The sequence below is a fragment of the Anomaloglossus baeobatrachus genome, chromosome 4, assembly GCF_048569485.1.
Source record: "Anomaloglossus baeobatrachus isolate aAnoBae1 chromosome 4, aAnoBae1.hap1, whole genome shotgun sequence".
In the NCBI taxonomy this organism is placed as follows: Eukaryota; Metazoa; Chordata; class Amphibia; order Anura; family Aromobatidae; genus Anomaloglossus; species Anomaloglossus baeobatrachus.
The window spans coordinates 664,325,722-664,346,601 of NC_134356.1; the positions used below are offsets into that span (position 1 = coordinate 664,325,722).

At 46.4% G+C, this 20,880-nt stretch overlaps 1 protein-coding gene across 1 annotated transcript in view; it reads right to left on the reverse strand.

The window, feature by feature from the left end:
- Positions 1-7,148: 7,148 nt before the first annotated feature.
- Positions 7,149-20,880, reverse strand: part of STX10 (syntaxin 10) — a 30,260-nt gene continuing 16,528 nt past the window's right edge. The window contains exon 8 of the mRNA XM_075346635.1: positions 7,149-7,492. Within this exon, the coding sequence (XP_075202750.1) occupies positions 7,410-7,492 (83 nt within the window). The 3' untranslated portion in view covers positions 7,149-7,409. The remainder of the gene's footprint in view (positions 7,493-20,880) is intronic.

Sequence of the window (20,880 nt, forward strand, 5' to 3'; positions counted from 1 at the left end):
TTCAGAACTCTCCAGCACTTTATTTACATCCATTTCCTAGGCTTCTTGAAGTGTTTGGGGTCATTGTCCAGCTAGAAGACCCATGACCTAGGAGACAATCCCAGCTTTCTGACACTGGCCACCCAAAATCCTTTGGTAGTTTTCAGATTTCATGATGTCTTGCACACAGTCAAGACATCCAGCGCAAAGAGGCAGCAAAACAACCCAAAACATCTCTGACCTCCACCATATTTGACTGTAGGTCCTGTGCTCTTTTCTTTGTAGGCCTTATGTTTTCAGTAAACAGAATAATGTGATTTACCAGAAAGCTCTATCTTGGTCTCATCTGTCCACAAGACGCTTTCCCAGGAGGATTTTGGTTACTCACATACATTTTGGCAAACTGCAGTCCAGCTTTTTTATGTCTTTGTGTCAGCAGTGGGGTCCTCCTGGGTCTCCTCCATAGCGTTTCATTTCATTCAGATGTAGACGGCTAGTTCGCGTTGCCACTGATGCACCCTGAGCCTCCAGGAAAGCTTGAATTTCTTTGGACCTTGATTGACGCTACTTACCCACCATCCAGACTACCCGGTGTTGCTACCTTTCATCAACTTTCTCTGCTGTTCATGTCCAGGGAGATTACCTACAGTGCCATGGGTTGTAAACTTCTTGATTATGTTGCACACTGTTGACAAAGCAACATCAAGATCTCTGGAGATGGACTTGTAACCTTGAGATCGCTGATATTTTCCACAATTTTGGTTCTTATGTCCTCGGACAGTTCTCTTCTCCTCTCTGTTCTCCATGTTAGTGTGGCGCACACACAAACACAATACAAACATTGAGGCAACTTCTCCCCTATATCTGGTTTCAGGTGTGATTTTCTTATTGCCCAAACCTGTTACTAGCCACAGGTGAGTTGGAACGAGTATCAAATGAAACACTTTCAAGGGTGCCAACACTTTTGGCCATGCCTGTATATTACACTGCATGACTCTTCACAGTGGGAAATCCATCACTACCTTACATTTATAGAACTCAAGCAATGGGAGGGCTGCAGTATATACAGTACGTCACATAGAAGACACTGGAGCTGAAACATAACATATCGTGGGTGAAATAAGTATTGAATATGTCACCAATTTTCTAAGCAAATATATTTCTAAAGATCATAGAAGCCGGGACCTGCAGGATGTGAAGAGTGTGTGGAAGAATGGGCCAAAATCCCACCTGACAATGCAGGTGACTAGTGTCTCCATACAGGAGGCGTCCTGAAGCTTCATCACCAACAAAGGATTTTATATGAAGTACTAGAAGGTAGCCCGATTCTAATGCATCGGGTATTCTAGAATTTACGTATTGTGTAGTTAATGTATGATTTTTGTTATATATATATATATATATATATATATAGATAGATAGATGTTGTTGTGTGTAGTTGCCAAGTGTTTGTGTAGGGCGCTGTAAATGTTCTGGGTGTTGTCTGGGTGTGGCGGGGGGTGAGAGCGGTGTTGTTTGTGTGTTGCGTTGTTTGTGGAGCGCTGTGTGTCTGTAGCGTTGTGTGTGTGTGTGGTGCTGTGTTTGTTGCGCGGTTTGTGTGGGTGTGTATGTGTTTTGGGGGGAGGTATATTTTGTGCAATGTATTTGTGTGTGCCGCGGTGTTTGTGTGTTGTGTGTGTGCAGCATTGTCTGTGTGGGTGTCTGTGTGTGTGTGTGTGTGTGTGTGTGGGTGTCTGTGTACGGCGGTGTTTGTGGTTCCCTGTGTGTGTGTGTGTGTGTGTGTGTGTGTGGTGTGTTGTGCCGTGCGCGTGTGGCGGTGTGTGTGTGTTTTGGGGGGAGGTGTGCACCCCTCATCGTGCTCCATCCCCCATGCTGCGCACCTCTCATCGTGCTTCATCCCCCATGCTGCGCACCCCCATCATGCTTCATCCCCCATGCTGCGCACCCCCTATTGTACTTCATCCCCCATGCTGCGCACCCCCTATTGTACTTCATCCCCCATGCTGCGCACCCCCTATTGTACTCCATCCCCCATGCTGTGCACCCCTCATCTTGCTCCATTTCCCATGCTGCGCACCCCCCATCTTGCTCCATCTCCCATGCTGCGCACCCCCCATCGTGCTCCATCTCCCATGCTGCGCACCCCCCATCGTGCTCCATCCCCCATGCTGCGCACCCCCCATCGTGCTCCATCCCCCATGCTGCGCACCCCCCATCGTGCTCCATCCCCTATGCTGCGCACCCCCATCGTGCTCCATCTCCCATGCTGCGCACCCCCCATCTTGCTCCATCTCCCATGCTGCGCACCCCCCATCGTGCGCCATCCCCCATGCTGCGCACCCCCCATCGTGCTCCATCCCCCATGCTGCGCACCCCCCATCGTGCTACATCTCCCATGCTGCGCACCCCCCATCGTGCTACATCTCCCATGCTGCGCACCCCCCATCGTGCTACATCCTCCATGCTGCGCACCCCCCATCGTGCTCCATCCTCCATGCTGCACCCCCCCCCATCGTGCTCCATCCTACATGCTGCACACCCCCCATCGTGCCCCATCCCCCATGCTGGGGCCGCCGGGGGCGGGTCCCAGCGTGGCAACGTATGCCGGGGGCAGGGCTGAGCGGGCGAGGCGTCAGCATATGCCGGCTCCCTGCACGTGTACCGGGAGCCGGTGTACGCTGGTAACCATGATACACATCGGGTAACTAAAGGAAGCGGTGTACGCTGGAGCGGGCGATGCGTGCGGAGGGCCGGGGCGAGCGGCCAATCCATGCGGGGGGCGGGGCCAGGCCTAGGCGAGCGGCCAATCCGTGGGGGGGGGGCGGGGCCAGGCCGAGCCCAGCGGCCAATCCGACAGTTGTCACTGTATCGACACTCTCACGGTGACACAATTTTGGAGTAAGACAGACAGTCAGAATAAGGCAATTATATATATAGATTAAATATCAGTAAGTGTTCAATACTTTTTCTCTGTTATTTCTCAATATTACATATCACAATTTCTAGACATCTATGGTTTGATTTCTTTGCCTGTGTGGATTGGATGGGTTGTTACCAACTCCTGGTGAGAAATTTGTCAATAGCACCTTTAGAAATATATTTACTTAAAAAATGGGTGTGTTCAATACTTTTTTCACCTATTATATAAATCACATAGGAGATGCTGCTACTGCTGTATATACAGTTAGGTCCAGAAATATTTGGACAGTGACACAAGTTTTGTTATTTTAGCTGTTTACAAAAACATGTTCAGAAATACAATTATATATATAATATGGGCTGAAAGTGCACACTCCCAGCTGCAATAAGAGAGTTTTCACATCCAAATCGGAGAAAGGGTTTAGGAATCATAGCTCTGTAATGCATAGCCTCCTCTTTTTCAAGGGACCAAAAGTAATTGGACAAGGGACTCTAAGGGCTGCAATTAACTCTGAAGGCGTCTTACTCGTTAACCTGTAATCAATTAAGTAGTTAAAAGGTCTGGGGTTGATTACAGGTGTGTGGTTTTGTATTTGGAAGCTGTTGCTGTGACCAGACAACATGCGGTCTAAGGAACTCTCAATTGAGGTGAAGCAGAACATCCTGAGGCTGAAAAAAAAGAAAAAATCCATCAGAGAGATAGCAGACATGCTTGGAGTAGCAAAATCAACAGTCGGGTACATTCTGAGAAAAAAGGAATTGACTGGTGAGCTTGGGAACTCAAAAAGGCCTGGGCGTCCACGGATGACAACAGTGGTGGATGATCGCCGCATACTTTCTTTGGTGAAGAAGAACCCGTTCACAACATCAACTGAAGTCCAGAACACTCTCAGTGAAGTAGGTGTATCTGTCTCTAAGTCACCAGTAAAGAGAAGACTCCATGAAAGTAAATACAAAGGGTTCACATCTAGATGCAAACCATTCATCAATTCCAAAAATAGACAGGCCAGAGTTAAATTTGCTGAAAAACACCTCATGAAGCCAGCTCAGTTCTGGAAAAGTATTCTATGGACAGATGAGACAAAGATCAACCTGTACCAGAATGATGGGAAGAAAAAAGTTTGGAGAAGAAAGGGAACGGCACATGATCCAAGGCACACCACATCCTCTGTAAAACATGGTGGAGGCAACGTGATGGCATGGGCATGCATGGCTTTCAATGGCACTGGGTCACTTGTGTTTATTGATGACATAACAGCATACAAGAGTAGCCGGATGAATTCTGAAGTGTACCGGGATATACTTTCAGCCCAGATTCAGCCAAATGCCGCAAAGTTGATCGGACGGCACTTCATAGTACAGATGGACAATGACCCCAAGCATACACCCAAAGCTACCCAGGAGTTCATGAGTGCAAAAAAGTGGAACATTCTGCAATGGCCAAGTCAATCACCAGATCTTAACCCAATTGAGCATGCATTTCACTTGCTCAAATCCAGACTTAAGACGGAAAGACCCACAAACAAGCAAGACCCGAAGGCTGCGGCTGTAAAGGCCTGGCAAAGCATTAAGAAGGAGGAAACCCAGCGTTTGGTGATGTCCATGGGTTCCAGACTTAAGGTAGTGATTGCCTCCAAAGGATTCGCAACAAAATATTGAAAATACAAATATTTTGTTTGGGTTTGGTTTATTTGTCCAATTACTTTTGACCTCCTAAAATGTGGAGTGTTTGTAAAGAAATGTGTACAGTTCCTACAATTTCTATCAGATATTTTTGTTCAAACCTTCAAATTAAACGTTACAATCTGCACTTGAATTCTGTTGTAGAGGTTTCATTTCAAATCCAATGTGGTGGCATGCAGAGCCCAACTCGCGAAAATTGTGTCACTGTCCAAATATTTCTGGACCTAACTGTAAATCACTGAAGAGGCTGGGATAAAAAAAAAAAATTGTTATTGCATAGAATTATTGGAGTGCTATCATTAAGGGTACCGAGGTATATAAATATTCCATTAGCAGGAATCAGAGATATACATTTACCCTTGCTGTGAGACCTCCAATATTTGGCATTATCAGCTCAGCAGCCTCATCTTATGCATTGTCCTGCAGTACCAAAAGTGGCCTGCAGACAAGGGGGGCGCTAGAGAGTAGTCGTGTGTAACAAATCAGTGAACAGCTGCGGATTTCTGAGGGACTTCCCCGGCTGTTCGTGACAAATTTTTTTTTTTTTTATCTCTACTGGCTAACACGGTACAAAGATATATTTTACTTGTATCAAAATGAAGAGGCTGGGGGCATAAACACTAACAAGCAAAAGGGTAACAATGTTTTGAATTATTGACTTTCAAGCTCCATATCTCATCATCAACCTTCATTTTATAGACAATCATCTTGGCTATCTCATTCTGATTCATTTTGTCATGCCACTGCATTGTTACTGTTTTGCGCCTAAAAAAAAAATTAAACTTTTATTTTTATTATTTTGTTAGTATTTTGTAAATCCACCTTTGGTTTTCATATCTGCCTGAATCCTTCTGGGCTCTCGAGCAGATTCCAGCTTATCTAGACTGAAATCTAATCCCAGGTCTTCCATACGCTCCCAATGTCTGTGTATACTGGTCGCCTCACTTGGGGATGTATACAGCTATTTCTTCACCCACAAGTGTTGGATTGGGTTGAGGTCTGGGGACTGTGGGGATAATCCAGCTCCTCTACTTCATTGTCATTGCACCATTTCTTCTCCAATCTCGCCGTATACTTGGGGTCATTGTCCTGCTGGAACACTATGTCGTCCTTTTCATACCCATAGTACTCAAGTGTATGAAGAAACTTGTGTTGTAGGATACTCACATAGAGCTCAGCATTGAGACCGCCATCACTACTGGTCAAGTATCCAACACCTTTGGCTGTGAAACCCCCCATATCATCAGGCTTCCTCCACCGAACATGACAGTTCCTACAGCTTCTGGATCTGTTAGCCTCTTTTTCCCTTGTGTCTTCCAGACCCTTTGCCCCCATCAGAGCCGTCCATTGACTTTCATCTCATCGCTCCAAATCACCTGTTTCCAATCTTCAACTTTTCATCCTTCTTTGCAAACTCGAGCCGACGCTTCTTATAACAATATTGAAGTAGAAGCTTCTTCACCTTTTTTCGGCCACCATTCCAGCTTTGTGTAACGCGCACCGCTCGGTGCTTTCATGGACGTCTATGATCTCACTATTATGAAGCATACGAGCCGCCTCCACTGCCGGGTGTCACCAGAATTGATCGACTATGTGAAGAGACGACTTGTTGACTCCGATATTTTCCTGGACGTTACCTCTTGGCTTTTGAATGGATGGACGGACTTCATATCTTATTCCTCCTACTGTCATGGCCTCACATGATGCTGTTTGGTAATTTTCTTGGCAGAGAGACCACTATTGATGAGCCGGATGATGATGTTTCTCTTTCCTTGTGAAATCTTCCTCATGGCTGCTCCTCAATTCGACCCAGAGACTTTTCACTTGGGAATAAGCCTAATAACACACTGAGCTATTAGGGAATGTGAGGACAGGTTGTAATTTGTAGTATACAGAAAGAAAAAGGAGCAAAACAGTAACAATGCAGTGACCTGACAAGAATCTGCATAACTAATCATATGCTAATTAGTTGCAAGTGAAATTTCTGTATGAGATAGCCAAGATAATTGTCTATAAAATGAAGGTCGTCTCACGCTCACAGCTGTAGTTGGAGCCTGAAAGTCAAAGGGTCAAAATATTGTTACCCTTTTGCTTGTCATTGTACACTGCTTGGGAAGGAGTTGCTGCTATTGTGGTCTTCACCCGCGCTGTACGATTCTAAAGCTAGGGAGCGTACACTCGGCTTCAGAGGCGCAATGACCTGTGGAAAAGAAAGTCACGGGTATGTGCGCGATTTGCAGAAAGCTGATGATAGCTGTTGCAAATTATGTTATCATGCCCATAGGAACACGATAACATGTTGAGGGGGACAACTAGTCAAAAGTTTAGATAGTATATTGTCTTACATACCCTACTAGGGCACAAGCCCGGCATCTCCTGCTCGGGATCCCGCTCCACTTTGTACAGAATGGTGGACTTGTGCTGTTGCCATATTAGTCGGTCGACCATTAATATGAATGGTTCCCTGTATAATACTACCTTTCCCCCTTAAGTGGCCACTTCAGGGAAAATGCATGACTGGCTGTAGCTTCTCCCCTCTGGCAAAATGCTGGTTACCCCACTGTCAGTATTTTTTATTTATTTATTTATTTTTTTAAGAATTTGATGGACAAGTCACAGATTTAACCAACAAGACAAAAACAATTTGTCAAAATTGTATTAGCGCCGTATAAATCAGCAGGCGAGTGACAATCGTTTGGCATCTTACAGAAAGGCACAATCCATCTTCATTTTCCAGAGAGGGAAATACGTTTCCGTCCCCGTGTAACTTGCAGTCTCCATGTACACCGCACCGCGAGGCTCCGATCACTCGGGTGGGGGACGTCCTTTCAGGATGGCAATGTGAGCAGCAGAATCAGTACAATAAAAAGAATAACCACCAGGGCGATGATGGCGCACCATTGCCGGCGGTCTGCGGAGGAGAGAAACATCTGCCGTTACTCCAATATAAAAAGAGGGGTCACACCGATGCATAGATTTTAGGATTCTCTCAGGATTAGAAAGATGAAAAAAAAAAAATAAATAAAAAAAAAAGCAGGTACAATGCTAAAAGAACCAATCTGCTAAATTCCCCACCGGTTCTGTACTCCCCGCTGCTCTGGGTTTACTTTGCTGCAGTGATGATGTCACGTACAGTCATGTGATCACTGCAGCCACTCACTAGCCTTGGCGGTCAGTGATTGGATGCAGCAATCATGTGACTGTACATGACATCATCACTGCTGGGCAAGATAGAGAGCGAGAGCAATGGTAACAACAGGGGATTAAAAAGGTGAGCAAAGGTTTTTTTTTATTCAATCAACTTTTTTTATTATAGCTACAGTGGAACCTTGGATTACGATTATGATTGGTTTCGGGAGTGTGCTCTTAAACCAAGTTACTCTTATATCAAAGCGACTTTTCCCATAGGAAATAATTGAAACACAGAGAATTCGTTCCAGAACCCAAAAATATTTACTGCATTTCTACAAACTAATTACAGTAATACAAAATGTATTCATATAAAATTATTACAGTACACTAATACAAATACTGTACAGTGCAGTAAAAACATAAACTGCACATTAGCTTACAATAGAATTGTTGGTGTGCGAGAGGTACAGTACAAGCAATGTGCTGCACTGGTTATCAATAAGACAGTACAATACTATATCCACAAAAGCAAATTGATAGACATGCTATATAGTGTACTGTGCAATGTTGTACTGTGTACAGTAGAAAGCATATAAGTACAGAAAGTTACCTCCAGAGCGGATCAGAGTGCGGTGAATGGACAGAACCAGACGTGTGCGCGGTGAGGATTTGCTCTTATTGCAAATCATTGCTCTTAAACCAAGTTACAAATTTGTAAAAATCTTTGCTTTTCTTGCAAAACGCTCTCAAACCAAGTTATTCTTAATCCAAGGTTCCATTGTATATGGGATTTGTTTTTTTAGGGCATATACACCATCATTTAGTTTTATTTTTTTAAACAATTTTATATTTTTTTTTAGGGGTGGGGGGTGGGAATGGAAAAAAAAAAAAAAATAGTAATTTTACCATTTAGGTTTTGCATTTTTCTTTGCCTCATCGCTCAAATAACTTGTAATCATTAATTGATGGTTGATTACTTTAATTATATATTTTGAATAAGAGGAAAAAATAAATCGGCACAACCAACGTAAAATAATTTCTTTCTTTATTTTCACATAGTGTTAAAAAAGTGTTAAAAAAGTCCATCCATATTCAGAAGACCCTGACCCGTTTCCGACGCAAAAGAGCGTCCTTAGTCATAGGCTAACATTTTTAGTGAGCTCTAGACATTTATAGGTAAAGATCAACAATATAGTTAGAGACAATCAGTAACACATGATTAAAAATCACACACTAAAAACAAAAAGTAGGATTGGACAAAAAGAAGGGGGAAGGGATTGTGTGAAACACCATACTATAGAGTATCTCATATAAAGTACCATTAATAGTATTTCAGCAACGACATAGAGCAAGTCATATTTAATCTCATTGCAATGAACTGTGTGACTGAACACATTGGAGGGAGGGAGAGAGAGAAAAAAAAAAAGGGAGATTTTTTTTCTTTTTTTTTTTTCTTTTTCCTTTCTCCCTTCTTCCCTTCCCTCCCTCTTTCCCCTCCTTCCCTTTTTTTTCTATTCAATATATATATATATATATATATATATATATATATATATATATATATATATATATATATATATATATATATATATATATAATATATAAATCATTTCTATAATTCATACCTCCTGGAAATTTGTTTTTTAACCCCTTCACGACCATGGACGGATCTTTCCGTCATGGATCGTGTCCCTGTAAGCCCCGCCCCCTGCCGCGGGCAGGTGGCGTGGATCGGCACACATATCAGCTGTTTTCAACAGCTGACATGTGTGCCTACATGTTCCGAGTGGAATCGCATTCCACCCGGAACATTAACCCCTTAGATCTCGCTGCCAAAGTCTGGCAGCGAGATCTATATGCGCGCGGCCATGTTTTCTACTTACCGTCGCCCCCTCCGGACGTCACGTGACGTTCGGTGGTTGCCATCGTAGCACAGGGTCATGTGATGACGCCTGCTGCTAAGAAGTTTCACTTTCCTTTTTCCTCGGCACGGAGCAGAGTAAAAAAGAAAGTGACTATTTCTGCTGTTTACAGCGGTATAGCTGTGATCAGCAGATAGCGATCAGCGATCGGATTGCTGATCGCTATAGCCCCCTAGGGGGACTTGTAAAATAAAATAAAATAAAAAAAGTAAAAAAAAAAAAAAGTTTTAAAAAATTAAAAAAAAACAACAAAAAACCTAAAAGTTCAAATCACCCCCCTTTCCCCCCATTGAAAATTAAAGGGTTAAAAAAATAAAAAATAAAATATACACATATTTGGTATCGCCGCGTTCAGAAATGCCCGATCTATCAAAATATAAAATCAATTAATCTGATTGGTAAACGGCGTAATGGCAAAAAAAATCCAAACGCCAAAATTACGTTTTTTGGTCGCAAGTTTTACGCAAAATGCAATAACAGGCGATCAAAATCAAAATAGCATCTGCGCAAAAATGCTACCATTAGAAACATCAGCTCGAGACGCAAAAAATAAGCCATCACTGAGCCATAGATCCCAAAAAATGAGAACTCTACGGGTTTCGGAAAATGGCGCAAAACGTACGCCACTTTTATTGGACAAGCTTGTGAATTTTTTTTAACCCCTTAGATACAAGTAAACCTATACATTTTTGGTGTCTACAAACTCGCACCGACCTCAAGCATCATACCCACACATCAGTTTTACCATATAGTGGACACCGTGAATAAATGATCCCAAAAACTATTGTGCCATCACACTTTTTTTGCAATTTTTCCACACTTGGAATTTTGTTGCTGCTTTCCAGTACACCATATGGTAAAACTTATGGTTTCATTTAAAAGTACAACTTGTCCCGCAAAAAACAAGCCCTCATATGGCAAGATTGACGGAAAAATAAAAAAGTTACGGCTCTCGGAAGAAGGGGAGCAAAAAACAAAAACGCAAAAACGGAAAGTGCCCCGGGGCTGAAAGGGTTAACTGAGTTTGTACAAGGATCACCAGTGAGTGTAATATCCAAAAAAGGGACTTGTGGGCCACCATGACTATAGGTAAACCTTAAATTTAAATCATTTTGGTACAGAAACTCCAAAAAGTGAGGCACGGCCGCCATGTCGCCCGACCAGACAAAGATCAAGTCGTCTACATAGCGGCCGAACCAAACTATGTCAGCGAAAAATGGATTGGTATCAGCAAAGAGAAATAACTCCTCCTACTAAACCATATATACTATAGCTAAAGTGGGGGAGAATTTCGAGCCCATCGGGGCGCCCTCTACTTGTAAGAACATAGAAGAATCAAACATGAAAAAATTGCTCCTGAGTAGATAATTTGTGACTTCCAAAACATAACTGATAAATTCCTCACTGTAATTACCGTATTTCCTCAAATGGTGACCAATAGCCAGTACCGCTAGTTGGTGGGGTATAACGGAGTATAAATTCACCACATCAAATGTCAAAAATCTATAATGCTGTTGCCAAACAAAATTATCAAAGCATTTCAGCACTGCACTGGTGTCCTTTAGAAAGCCAGGGACTCTATGGGTTAATGGCTGTAAAACACCATCCAGCCATGAATTACTGTATTTTTCGGACTATAAGACGCACCTGACCATAAGACGCACCCTGGGTTTAGAGGAGGAAAATAGGAAAATAAAATTTTAACCAAAAAATATGGTCATGACACACTGTTATGGGGAGAGGATCTGCTGCTGACACTGTTATGGGGGTAATGTCCCCAAATCCTCTACTAAGGTACCCCATCCTGGTAAGGATCCTCCTGCCTTGTATATGATCCTGCTCATATACCCCCATCCTGCTCATAATATACCCTCCCATCCGTCCTGCTCATAATATACCCCCCCATCCATCCTGCTCATAATATACCCCCCCATCCATCATGCTCATGATATACCCCCCCATCCATCCTGCTCATGATATACCCCCCATCCATCCTGCTCATGATATGCCCCCATCCATCCTGCTCATGATATACCCCCCATCCATCCTGCTCATAATATACCCCCCATCCATCCTGCTCATGATATACCCCCATCCATCCTGCTCATGATATACCCCCCATCCATCCTGCTCATAATATACCCCCCCATCCATCCTGCTCATAATATACCCCCCCCCATCCATCCTGCTCATAATATACCCCCCATCCATCCTGCTCATGATATACCCCCATCCATCCTGCTCATGATATACCCCCATCCATCCTGCTCATGATATACCCCCCCATCCATCCTGCTCATGATATACCCCCATCCATCCTGCTCATGATATACCCCCCCATCCATCCTGCTCATGATATACCCCCCCATCCATCCTGCTCATGATATACCCCCCATCCATCCTGCTCATGATATACCCCCCCATCCATCCTGCTCATGATATACCCCCCCCATCCATCCTGCTCATGATATACCCCCCCATCCATCCTGCTCATGATATACCCCCATCCATCCTGCTCATTATATACCCCCCCATCCATCCTGCTCATTATATACCCCCCCATCCATCCTGCTCATTATATACCCCCCATCCATCCTGCTCATGATATACCCCCCCATCCATCCTGCTCATGATATACCCCCCCATCCATCCTGCTCATGATATACCCCCCATCCATCCTGCTCATGATATACCCCCCCATCCATCCTGCTCATGATATAGCCCCATCCATCCTGCTCATGATATACCCCCATCCATCCTACTCATGATATACCCCCATCCATCCTACTCATGATATACCCCCATCCATCCTGCTCATGAAGTACCCCCATCCTGGTATATGGCCTGTGGCACAGAAAAAAAAAAATAAACGTTTATTCTCACCTTTCCTCACTCCCTGAAGCACCGATCTCTGTCTCAGCTGCAGCGTCACTGTGTGGAGCCGTCACCGTATGTGGAGCCGTCACCGTTGTCTGCAGCATCGCAAATCAATGTCTTCCTGTCTGTGGCTGTGCCGCTCAGCTGAGCTGGTGGACACTAGCGGCGCGTACAGCGATGACGTCATCGCTGTGCGCGCCGCTAGTGTCCAGATCAGCTGACCAGCACAGACAGGAAGACATTGCGCGATGCTGCAGGGGGACGGCTCCACACACGGTGACGGGTGAGTACACTGATTCACTGCTCCCAGCGCTGATAATGATGCACGGGGGGCAGTGAATACAGCCGCACATGATCACTCCAGGCTGTAGTTGCCAGGGGTGATCACGTCCGGTTGTTAATTATGCGTGCACCCCCCCCGCCCATCACCCCGCCCACCTGTCAGCGCCGGTTTCGCAGAGAGATGATGGGCGGGAGGATGGGTGTGCATATGTAATGAGCGGGCCCACGTGGTCACGGCCGGCGCTGCTGCAGCCTGCTCGTGCCCCCGATGGCCCGCTCCACCGCAGCACCCACATTCCCGGCCGCAGCCCTATAGTCAGACCAGAAGACGCACCCCCCCACTTTCCCCCAACATTTGGGGGGAAAAAAAAGTGCGTCTTATGGTCCGAAAAATACGGTAATACTCTCATTCATGGAATCTATCCCTGCAACTATGGGTCGCAGTGGAGGAGGAAAGATGTCTTTGTGTAATTTTGGCAACCCATGAAAAATGGGAGTTACAGTATGATCAGGCAAAAAAACTTTTATATTTAGACTCAAAAAAAATTTAGTGCAATACCTTCCTCCACTAACCGCTTTAAGTCCTCTTTGTATTTCACTGAGGGATCATTAGAAAGGCGTACATATGTTCTAGAATTCGACAAAATAGACATGACTTGTGTGGCATAAAGAATGAAGTCCAAGACAACCACACAGCCTCACTTGTCACTTCCAACACAACCACACAGCCTCCCTTGTCACTTCCAACACAACCACACAGCCTCCCTTGTCACTCCCAACACAACCACACAGCCTCCCTTGTCACTCCCAACACAACCACACAGCCTCCCTTGTCACACACAGCCTCCCTTGTCACTCTGGCGTATAACAATGTTTTTATTGTGCTGCAATTCATGTAATGCTTTAAATTCATTTTTAATCAACATTTCTGAACCGATTATCTGTAAAGGATTCCTCATGCAACCTCACTAGATCCCTCTCAACTAAGGACTCAAAAGAGATCCAGCGATGGAACACGAGCCTCCAAAGGATAATATGTATTATTTTTGTATTGCAAATTACCATCAAAGCAAACAAGGGGAGGCTGTGAGCTGCCCTCACTATGCAGGCTTTCCAAGGCGAGCAGTGCAGATTGTAAAATCTCGTCTGTTGTTTTCTGAACAATGGAATCAGAAGAATCATCATCAATGACATTAGTTACAGGCGCAGACATAGAATCATTTTCCTCTTTAAAGAAATGTCTCTTAAGCGTAAGGAGACGCGCAAATTTGTTCACGTCTCTAATAGTTTAAAAAGATTAAACCCTTTAGCAGGGACTGTTCATCTGAGTATTTGAGAGAATAGTAGGGGTTAATATGCATACACTGGGCCATTGATTTAATATCTCTTCTTCGGACCTCTGGGTGGATTTTTCCTCCTGATGTTTCCTAGAGGATCTTCTACCTCCTCGTCTACCACTCCGTTTTTTGCTAGGCGTTTTTTTGGTATGGCTCCCTGATCAGCAGATGAAAAATCTGAGCCATAGTCAGTGGAATCATGATCAGATGAAGAAAACGAAACATGTCTAGCGCTATTGTCAAACTCAGGCCCATTTTGATTATGTTTCAAGATAGATTTATTTTTAAAGACATTCTGTGATCTTTGCCAACTATACACTTTGTTATTACTGTAGTAATGTAATGTACTAAATTTATCAGTTATGTTTTGGAAGTCACAAATTATCTACTCAGGAGCAATTTTTTCATGTTTGATTCTTCTATGTTCTTACAAGTAGAGGGCGCCCCGATGGGCTCGAAATTCTCCCCCACTTTAGCTATAGTATATATGGCTTAGTAGGAGGAGTTAGTTCTCTTTGCTGATACCAATCCATTTTTCGCTGACATAGTTTGGTTCGGCCGCTATGTAGACGACTTGATCTTTGTCTGGTCGGGCGACATGGCGGCCGTGCCTCACTTTTTGGAGTTTCTGTACCAAAATGATTTAAAATTTAAGTTTTACCTATAGTCATGGTGGCCCACAAGTTTCTTTTTTGGATATTACACTCACTGGTGATCCTTCTACAAAATCAGTTAATTCTTGTCTTTATAGGAAAGAAATCGCAGGTAATACTCTACTCCTTGCTTCAAGCAATCATCCCCGTCACACAATTAATGCAATACCACATGGAGAATTCATGCGGGCAAGACGCCTATGTTCTAGTGATGCTAGCTTTGATCGGGAGAGTTTAATAATAATAAAAAAAAAACATTAAAAGAGAGAGGTTACTGCACTACTGCCCTAAATCACACATGCAATGTCGTACGGAATTGTTCTAGACAGAATGCACTTTATAATAACCATCATCTTCCCAGGGGTCATTCTGATATAAATCAGAGATTAATTTTCTCTACAGCACATAGTGTTCATTTTCAGCAAATAAAAGCAATAATTTTCAAATATTTGCCTGTTGTCAATCAGGATGACATCCTGGGAAAGGTACTAAAAAATGGTTGCACGTGTGAGGAAAGACGAGGTCGATCATGGGAAACATGCTTTCCCCCAGCCTATTTTCCCCACAGTAAACCGAAAACAACATTGGTTGCAAGTGAAAGGTTTTTATAGGTGTGGGGGATCCAGATGTAATGTATGTCCTTATGCCCAAAATAGAAAAACTGTGATTTCACTTCCTTTTGGTAAGACGCATACGATACAATCTTTTATCAATTGTGATACAGATCATGCGATTTATTGTATTCAATGTGCAACATGTGAATTGCGCTATGTTGGATATACGTCTCGCAAAATAAAAAACGTGTGGCTGAACACATTGCAAACATTAATAATGGCAATGTTTCATACTCAGGAGCTGCCAAACACTTTATAACTGCACATAGGGGAGGGCTGGATAGCTTCTCTTTTCTTTATCGTTCCTATGGGAGACCCAGACCATGGGTGTATAGCTACTGCCTCCGGAGGACACACAAAGTTACTACACTCAAAACGTGTAGCTCCTCCCTCCTAGCATATACACCCCCTGCTAGCCAGTCCTAGCCAGTTTTCAAGCTTTGTGTCAGGAGGATCACACACACACACATGCATCCTTTTTTGATTTTTCATTTTTTCTAAAGATTTGGAAGAAAAGCGGGTCCACTGGACCCCCGGCATGTCCCTTCACACTCCCCTGGCGGCAGTGCTGTTAAGGTTGACTTCAGGGCAGAAATCCCTTCATGCCGCGCTCCTTCACCATCCCTTATGGGCTCTGGCTTGAAGTCAGAGCCAACACGGTTCTCACTGCCTTGCAGGAGACCGGCCTCCATCCGCAGCCCTTTGGCAGGACCCTGCTGGACGGAGCACTGGACCCCCACCCCACCAGGAATTGGACACTGCGTCTCAAAGCTAAGTATAGAGACGTTGTTCAAGGGTCTTTCTACAATGTGGATTTATTGAGGGGACAGTGATTTATGTTGATAATGCTGCTTTTTACAGTTTTTCCGGCCGGTTTCTCAGTTTTTACTGAGTACCGCGCCGATGATGCCTGATTTTCGGCCGCATGTATAACTCTAGGCCCCGGCTTCAGCCGCGGCCTAGTTTCGTTTTGTTCCCCTGCATGTTACTCATGCAAGGGGACACTGCAGCGCCGCCCGCCGGCCGCTCTGCACAGGGGACGACACTCCGTTTTAGGAGATGATTCCCTCCCCTGTACATGCCTTAGCCCTCCGATTCCCGCTCCTAGGTTAACCCCCGCCCCCCCCCCCCCCCTCACTCACTCTGGCGCCATTTTCTCAGCGTTCTTAGTACGCTGATCGGCGCTGGCTGCTCTGCAGCAGAGGGAGTGGATATATGGCTGGGGGTCCAGGCTTGGAACCTGAGGGGGCACTCACAATAGCGGCCTGATAATTCACAACCTCTGGCTGTGCACTTTTATACACGATCACGGCATTCTGAGGGAGTTAATTCTTTATTATAGAACCTCCTCAGCAGCATGTCTCACACTAGGAGCAAAGCTCCAAGGCTGTATACTACATGTTCTGCATGTAAACTCATATTGCCTGAACCGGCACGGACCCACACTGTAATGGTCCTTATGTGGTGCCCATGCCTGGAGTCTCCCCAGGCTGACTCCTGTCTTGGGTATTCTAGACATTCTAGACATAGCCCCCCACCTCTGCAGCATGTCTCACAGAGCGAGGCTGCAGGCTGTTTTTAGTATCCACTGCTGGTAGTCTCGTACGGCTGTACCGAGCTCATAACCACTGTGGCCCCTCAGCTTGGAGGCTCATTCAGGGTCCCTCCAGCTGCTCCGGTCGATGGCTGACCCCTGGGGGAATCTTTTTTCCAGGGGTCGGCCTGTCCCGGCATCTGCTGAGCATGCAGCCCCCTTCTCAGGGCGTTTTCTGCTCGCTCAGCAAAGCTCTCAGACCCCGTCCTCCTGACAGGGAGATGCAGGGTCCCCTGTCCTCTCCATCCCGCAGCTCCGATTACGAGCTGACTCATTGGACGAGGAGGATGTCACGGACGCTACTTTAGGTACTTTGATCCGTCCGTAGGTGACGCGGATGCGACTGATTGGATTGCGTCCATTATACTTGTATTGGACCTCCATCCGCCTGTATCAGGGGAGTATTCCCCGCTGGCAGTAAGGCATCAGTATACCTTTAACAAGACGAGGAGTGTGTTCCTTAACCACTCCAGTTTTCAGGCGTCCAAGCCCACAGCCTGTCCTGCAGATCCCACAACGGGGTTCTGCTGCCTGTCTCCCCCTCCCATCAGAGGTGGTCAAGGAGTGTACTCATTCGCCAAGGGTGGCCACTCCGGTGTCTAGACTTTCAGCCCGGATAGTTGTATCAGTGGCTGACGGCACCTCTATAAGGATCCCACGGTACATTAATTTTGTACTGGACCTCAATCCGCCGGAGTTACCTTATCTAGGTGAACACAACGTGTGTTCCTTAACCACTCCGGTTTTCAGGTCCCTGTGACCAGCCCAGGGTCCGCTCTGACAGTCGCTTCCCATGAAGCGTGATTCTGAGGACTGTGTTTCCCCTGTCCACCAATAGTGGTCAAGAAGTGGGCTCATTCACCTCAGGTGGCTGTGCCCGGACCGTTATGTCAGTGGCTGATGGCTCCTCAGAGGAGATGCATTCACAGGGACCCTATGCCCAAAACGGTTGCCTGAACTTCCAGACTTCAGTCTTTTCATCCTCTGCCTAGGTCTGCCATGCTGGACACCGCACGGCGGTGGTCTTGGCTACTTTCCTCGCTGTCCGCAGGCTCCTGTGGCTTCGGAAATGGAGGGCAGATGCCTCTATAGAGGTTCCTTGCTGGGCTCCTCTTTGGTGGGACCAGTCTCTTCGGAACCGACTGGATGAAATTTAGGAAGCTCTTGGCGGGGAGAGTTCTTCCTTGCCACAAACCAAACCAGGGAACCTGTCCAGGGCAGGAATCAGTTGAGGTTTCGGTGGTTTCCGTTCCTCCATCTGATCGTCCTCTAGCTCGGCCTAGGTTCATAGAACCAATTGGCTTGAAGCTGCGTCTTCAGAAGACCGCAGGAGATGCTGCCACTTAGTCAGCTCCCTCCGAGCTATCTAGCCACGCCAACCTCCTCCTAGTCGGTGGCAGGCTCTCTCCACTTGGCGACATATGGTTCTAAAACGTCTCCGTTCAGTGGGGGCGGGATTATATCTCCCATGGCTACAAGATGGAGTTCTGTCCACCCGCCAAACAGATTTTTTCTGTTACCTCCTCCCGGCTCCAAGGCCGCCGCCTTCTCATAGGCCGTGGCATTTCTTGCAGGCCAATGGAGTAATTGTACCGAATCCCGACTGGGAACGGTTCTGAGATTTTTGTTTAAATCTATTTCTAGTCCCCGAAGAGGGCGGTGCCTTCCGACCTGGATCTTTAGCTTTTCAAGCATGGTCAGGTGTGGCGTTTTCACATGGAGTCTCTGTCTTGTTCCGTGTGTTTTTTTCACCGGATCAATCAAGAACCCAAGGAGATTCCCTCGCAGCCTTCGGCATCAGAGATGCTTTTCTGCAACGGTCAATCGCAGTTTCACACCAGCGTTGACTGCGTTTTGCCATCAGAGTGGTCCAATTCGTGGCTCTTCCCTTGGGGTTGGCCACGGCCCCTCGAGTATTCTCATTGGGGCTGCTGTGATTAGGGTCCTGCACCCCTAGGGATTGACAGTGATCGTTTGCCCTAGACGGCCTTCTTCTCAGGCCTTCATCCAGTGCAGACTCTTAGCAGAGTACTTCGCTTACTCTCGCCACTCTAACCTATTCGGGTGGCTTGTCATTCTGTTCAAGTCCACTCTGACTTCGAACCAGAGGCTCTCAAGGACGCAATTCGAGACTGTCGGCTCTTGTGAAGCCGCTCTTAGTCGATAAGTAGTCCCTCCGCTGGCGGTCGACGTCGTTCTATCAGACACCAAATACAGGTGCTGGTCAGACGGTGGCGTCAATGGAAGCGATTCCTTGCCCAGTTTCTCCTGTGCCCTCTGAGACTGGATGTTGTCCGCTGTACACGCGAACTCCCTCCTTCCACGGGGTGGTGGCTTTGCCACTGACCTGGGGCTCGTTTTCAGGGGTGGTTTCGACCACTCTGTCTCAGGGACGCTCCTTCCTGGCCCCGTCCCAGGTGATTCTCACCAGGGTGCTGGTCTTTCCGCCTTGGGAGCATTATATCTCCACCGCGGAGCGCAGGGCGCTTGGACTCTGTCCGAATCAGCCCTCTAGATCAATGGGCTAGAAATCAGAGCTGTATTCTAGCTCTCTAAGCCTTCACCATTTGTTGGCGGCTAGGCACATTCGAGTTCAGTCGGATAACGTTACAGCGTTTTCCTACATCAATTTCCAGATCGGGACACTCAGCCGCCTGGCAATCTTGGCGCCTCAACATTCTTCACTGGACAAGGGACTCCTAGTCCACCGTATCCGCAGCCCACATCCTAGATGTCAAAACTGCGGGCAGATTATTTCAGCTGTCCAACCGTGGTCCACAATCCTCAGGTTTTGCGGTAGACACACTGGTTCATGTTTGATCCCAGCTTCGTCTCTACCTCTTGCCCAGAGCCCTGCACAAGATCAGGGAAGGGGGCCGTCGGGTCATTCTCTTACAGACTGACCCAGGCAGGCTTCGTATCCTGACCTGCTCTTTCTGTCCGTTGGATTGCCATGGCATCTTCCGGTCCGTCCAGACCTTTTCTCAGAAGGTCCGTTTTTTCCGTCAGAATTCTGGATTCTCGGATTGACGGCGTAGCTATTGAGTCCTGGATCTTGGCGACTTCTGGTATCCTTCCTGAAGTCATCTCCGCTATGACTCGAGCTCCAAGGTGTCCTTGGACCTTTTTAGCCTTGCCGACCCTCCTGTCCCTTCCACAGTCCGGTCTACAGCTAGGACTATCCCTCATTAAGGGACAGGTCTCCGTTCTGTCGGTATGTGCCAGCGGCGTATCGTCCGGCTGGCTCCGGTGCTCTCCTTTAAGGGCGCGTCTCACATCATTCCGCCTTTCCGGCGGTCTATGGAGCCCTGGGACCTTAATCCGGTCCTCCCGGTTCCCGGAAACCCCCCTTTGCGCTTCTTAGGGAGGTTTCTTTGTTTCATCTTTCACAGAAAGTAGTCTTTCTAGTGGCTATAATTTCCTGCCAGGGAGTTCTGGCTGCACTCTCTCTGAGTCACCCCCTTTTTTGGTCTTTTGCATCAAGACAAGGTGGTCTCCGTCCGACTCCGGACTTTTTTCCCTAAGGTGGTTACTGCTTCCACCTTATCCGGGGCAATTTTCCTGCCTTCCTTTTGTCCGGCTCCTCTTCATCGCTTGAGGAAGCGTTGCATATCCTGGATCTGGTGCGGGCGCCCCGGATCTAGGTGTCTCGCACCGCCGTTATTAGGCGGTGCACCTCTCTCTAGTACTGACTGCTAGTCAGCATAGCGGTCTCTCTGCATCTAAGCCGACCCTTGTTCGTTAGCTTAGGTCGGCCATTTCCGAGGCCTACAAGTGTACTCAAGTGCCTTCCCCGCTGGGGATCAGAGCACATTTGATCAGACCTGTCGGTGCCTTTTCGGCTTTCAGGCTACGGCTCAGTAGGTCTGTCAGACGGCAGCTCGAATT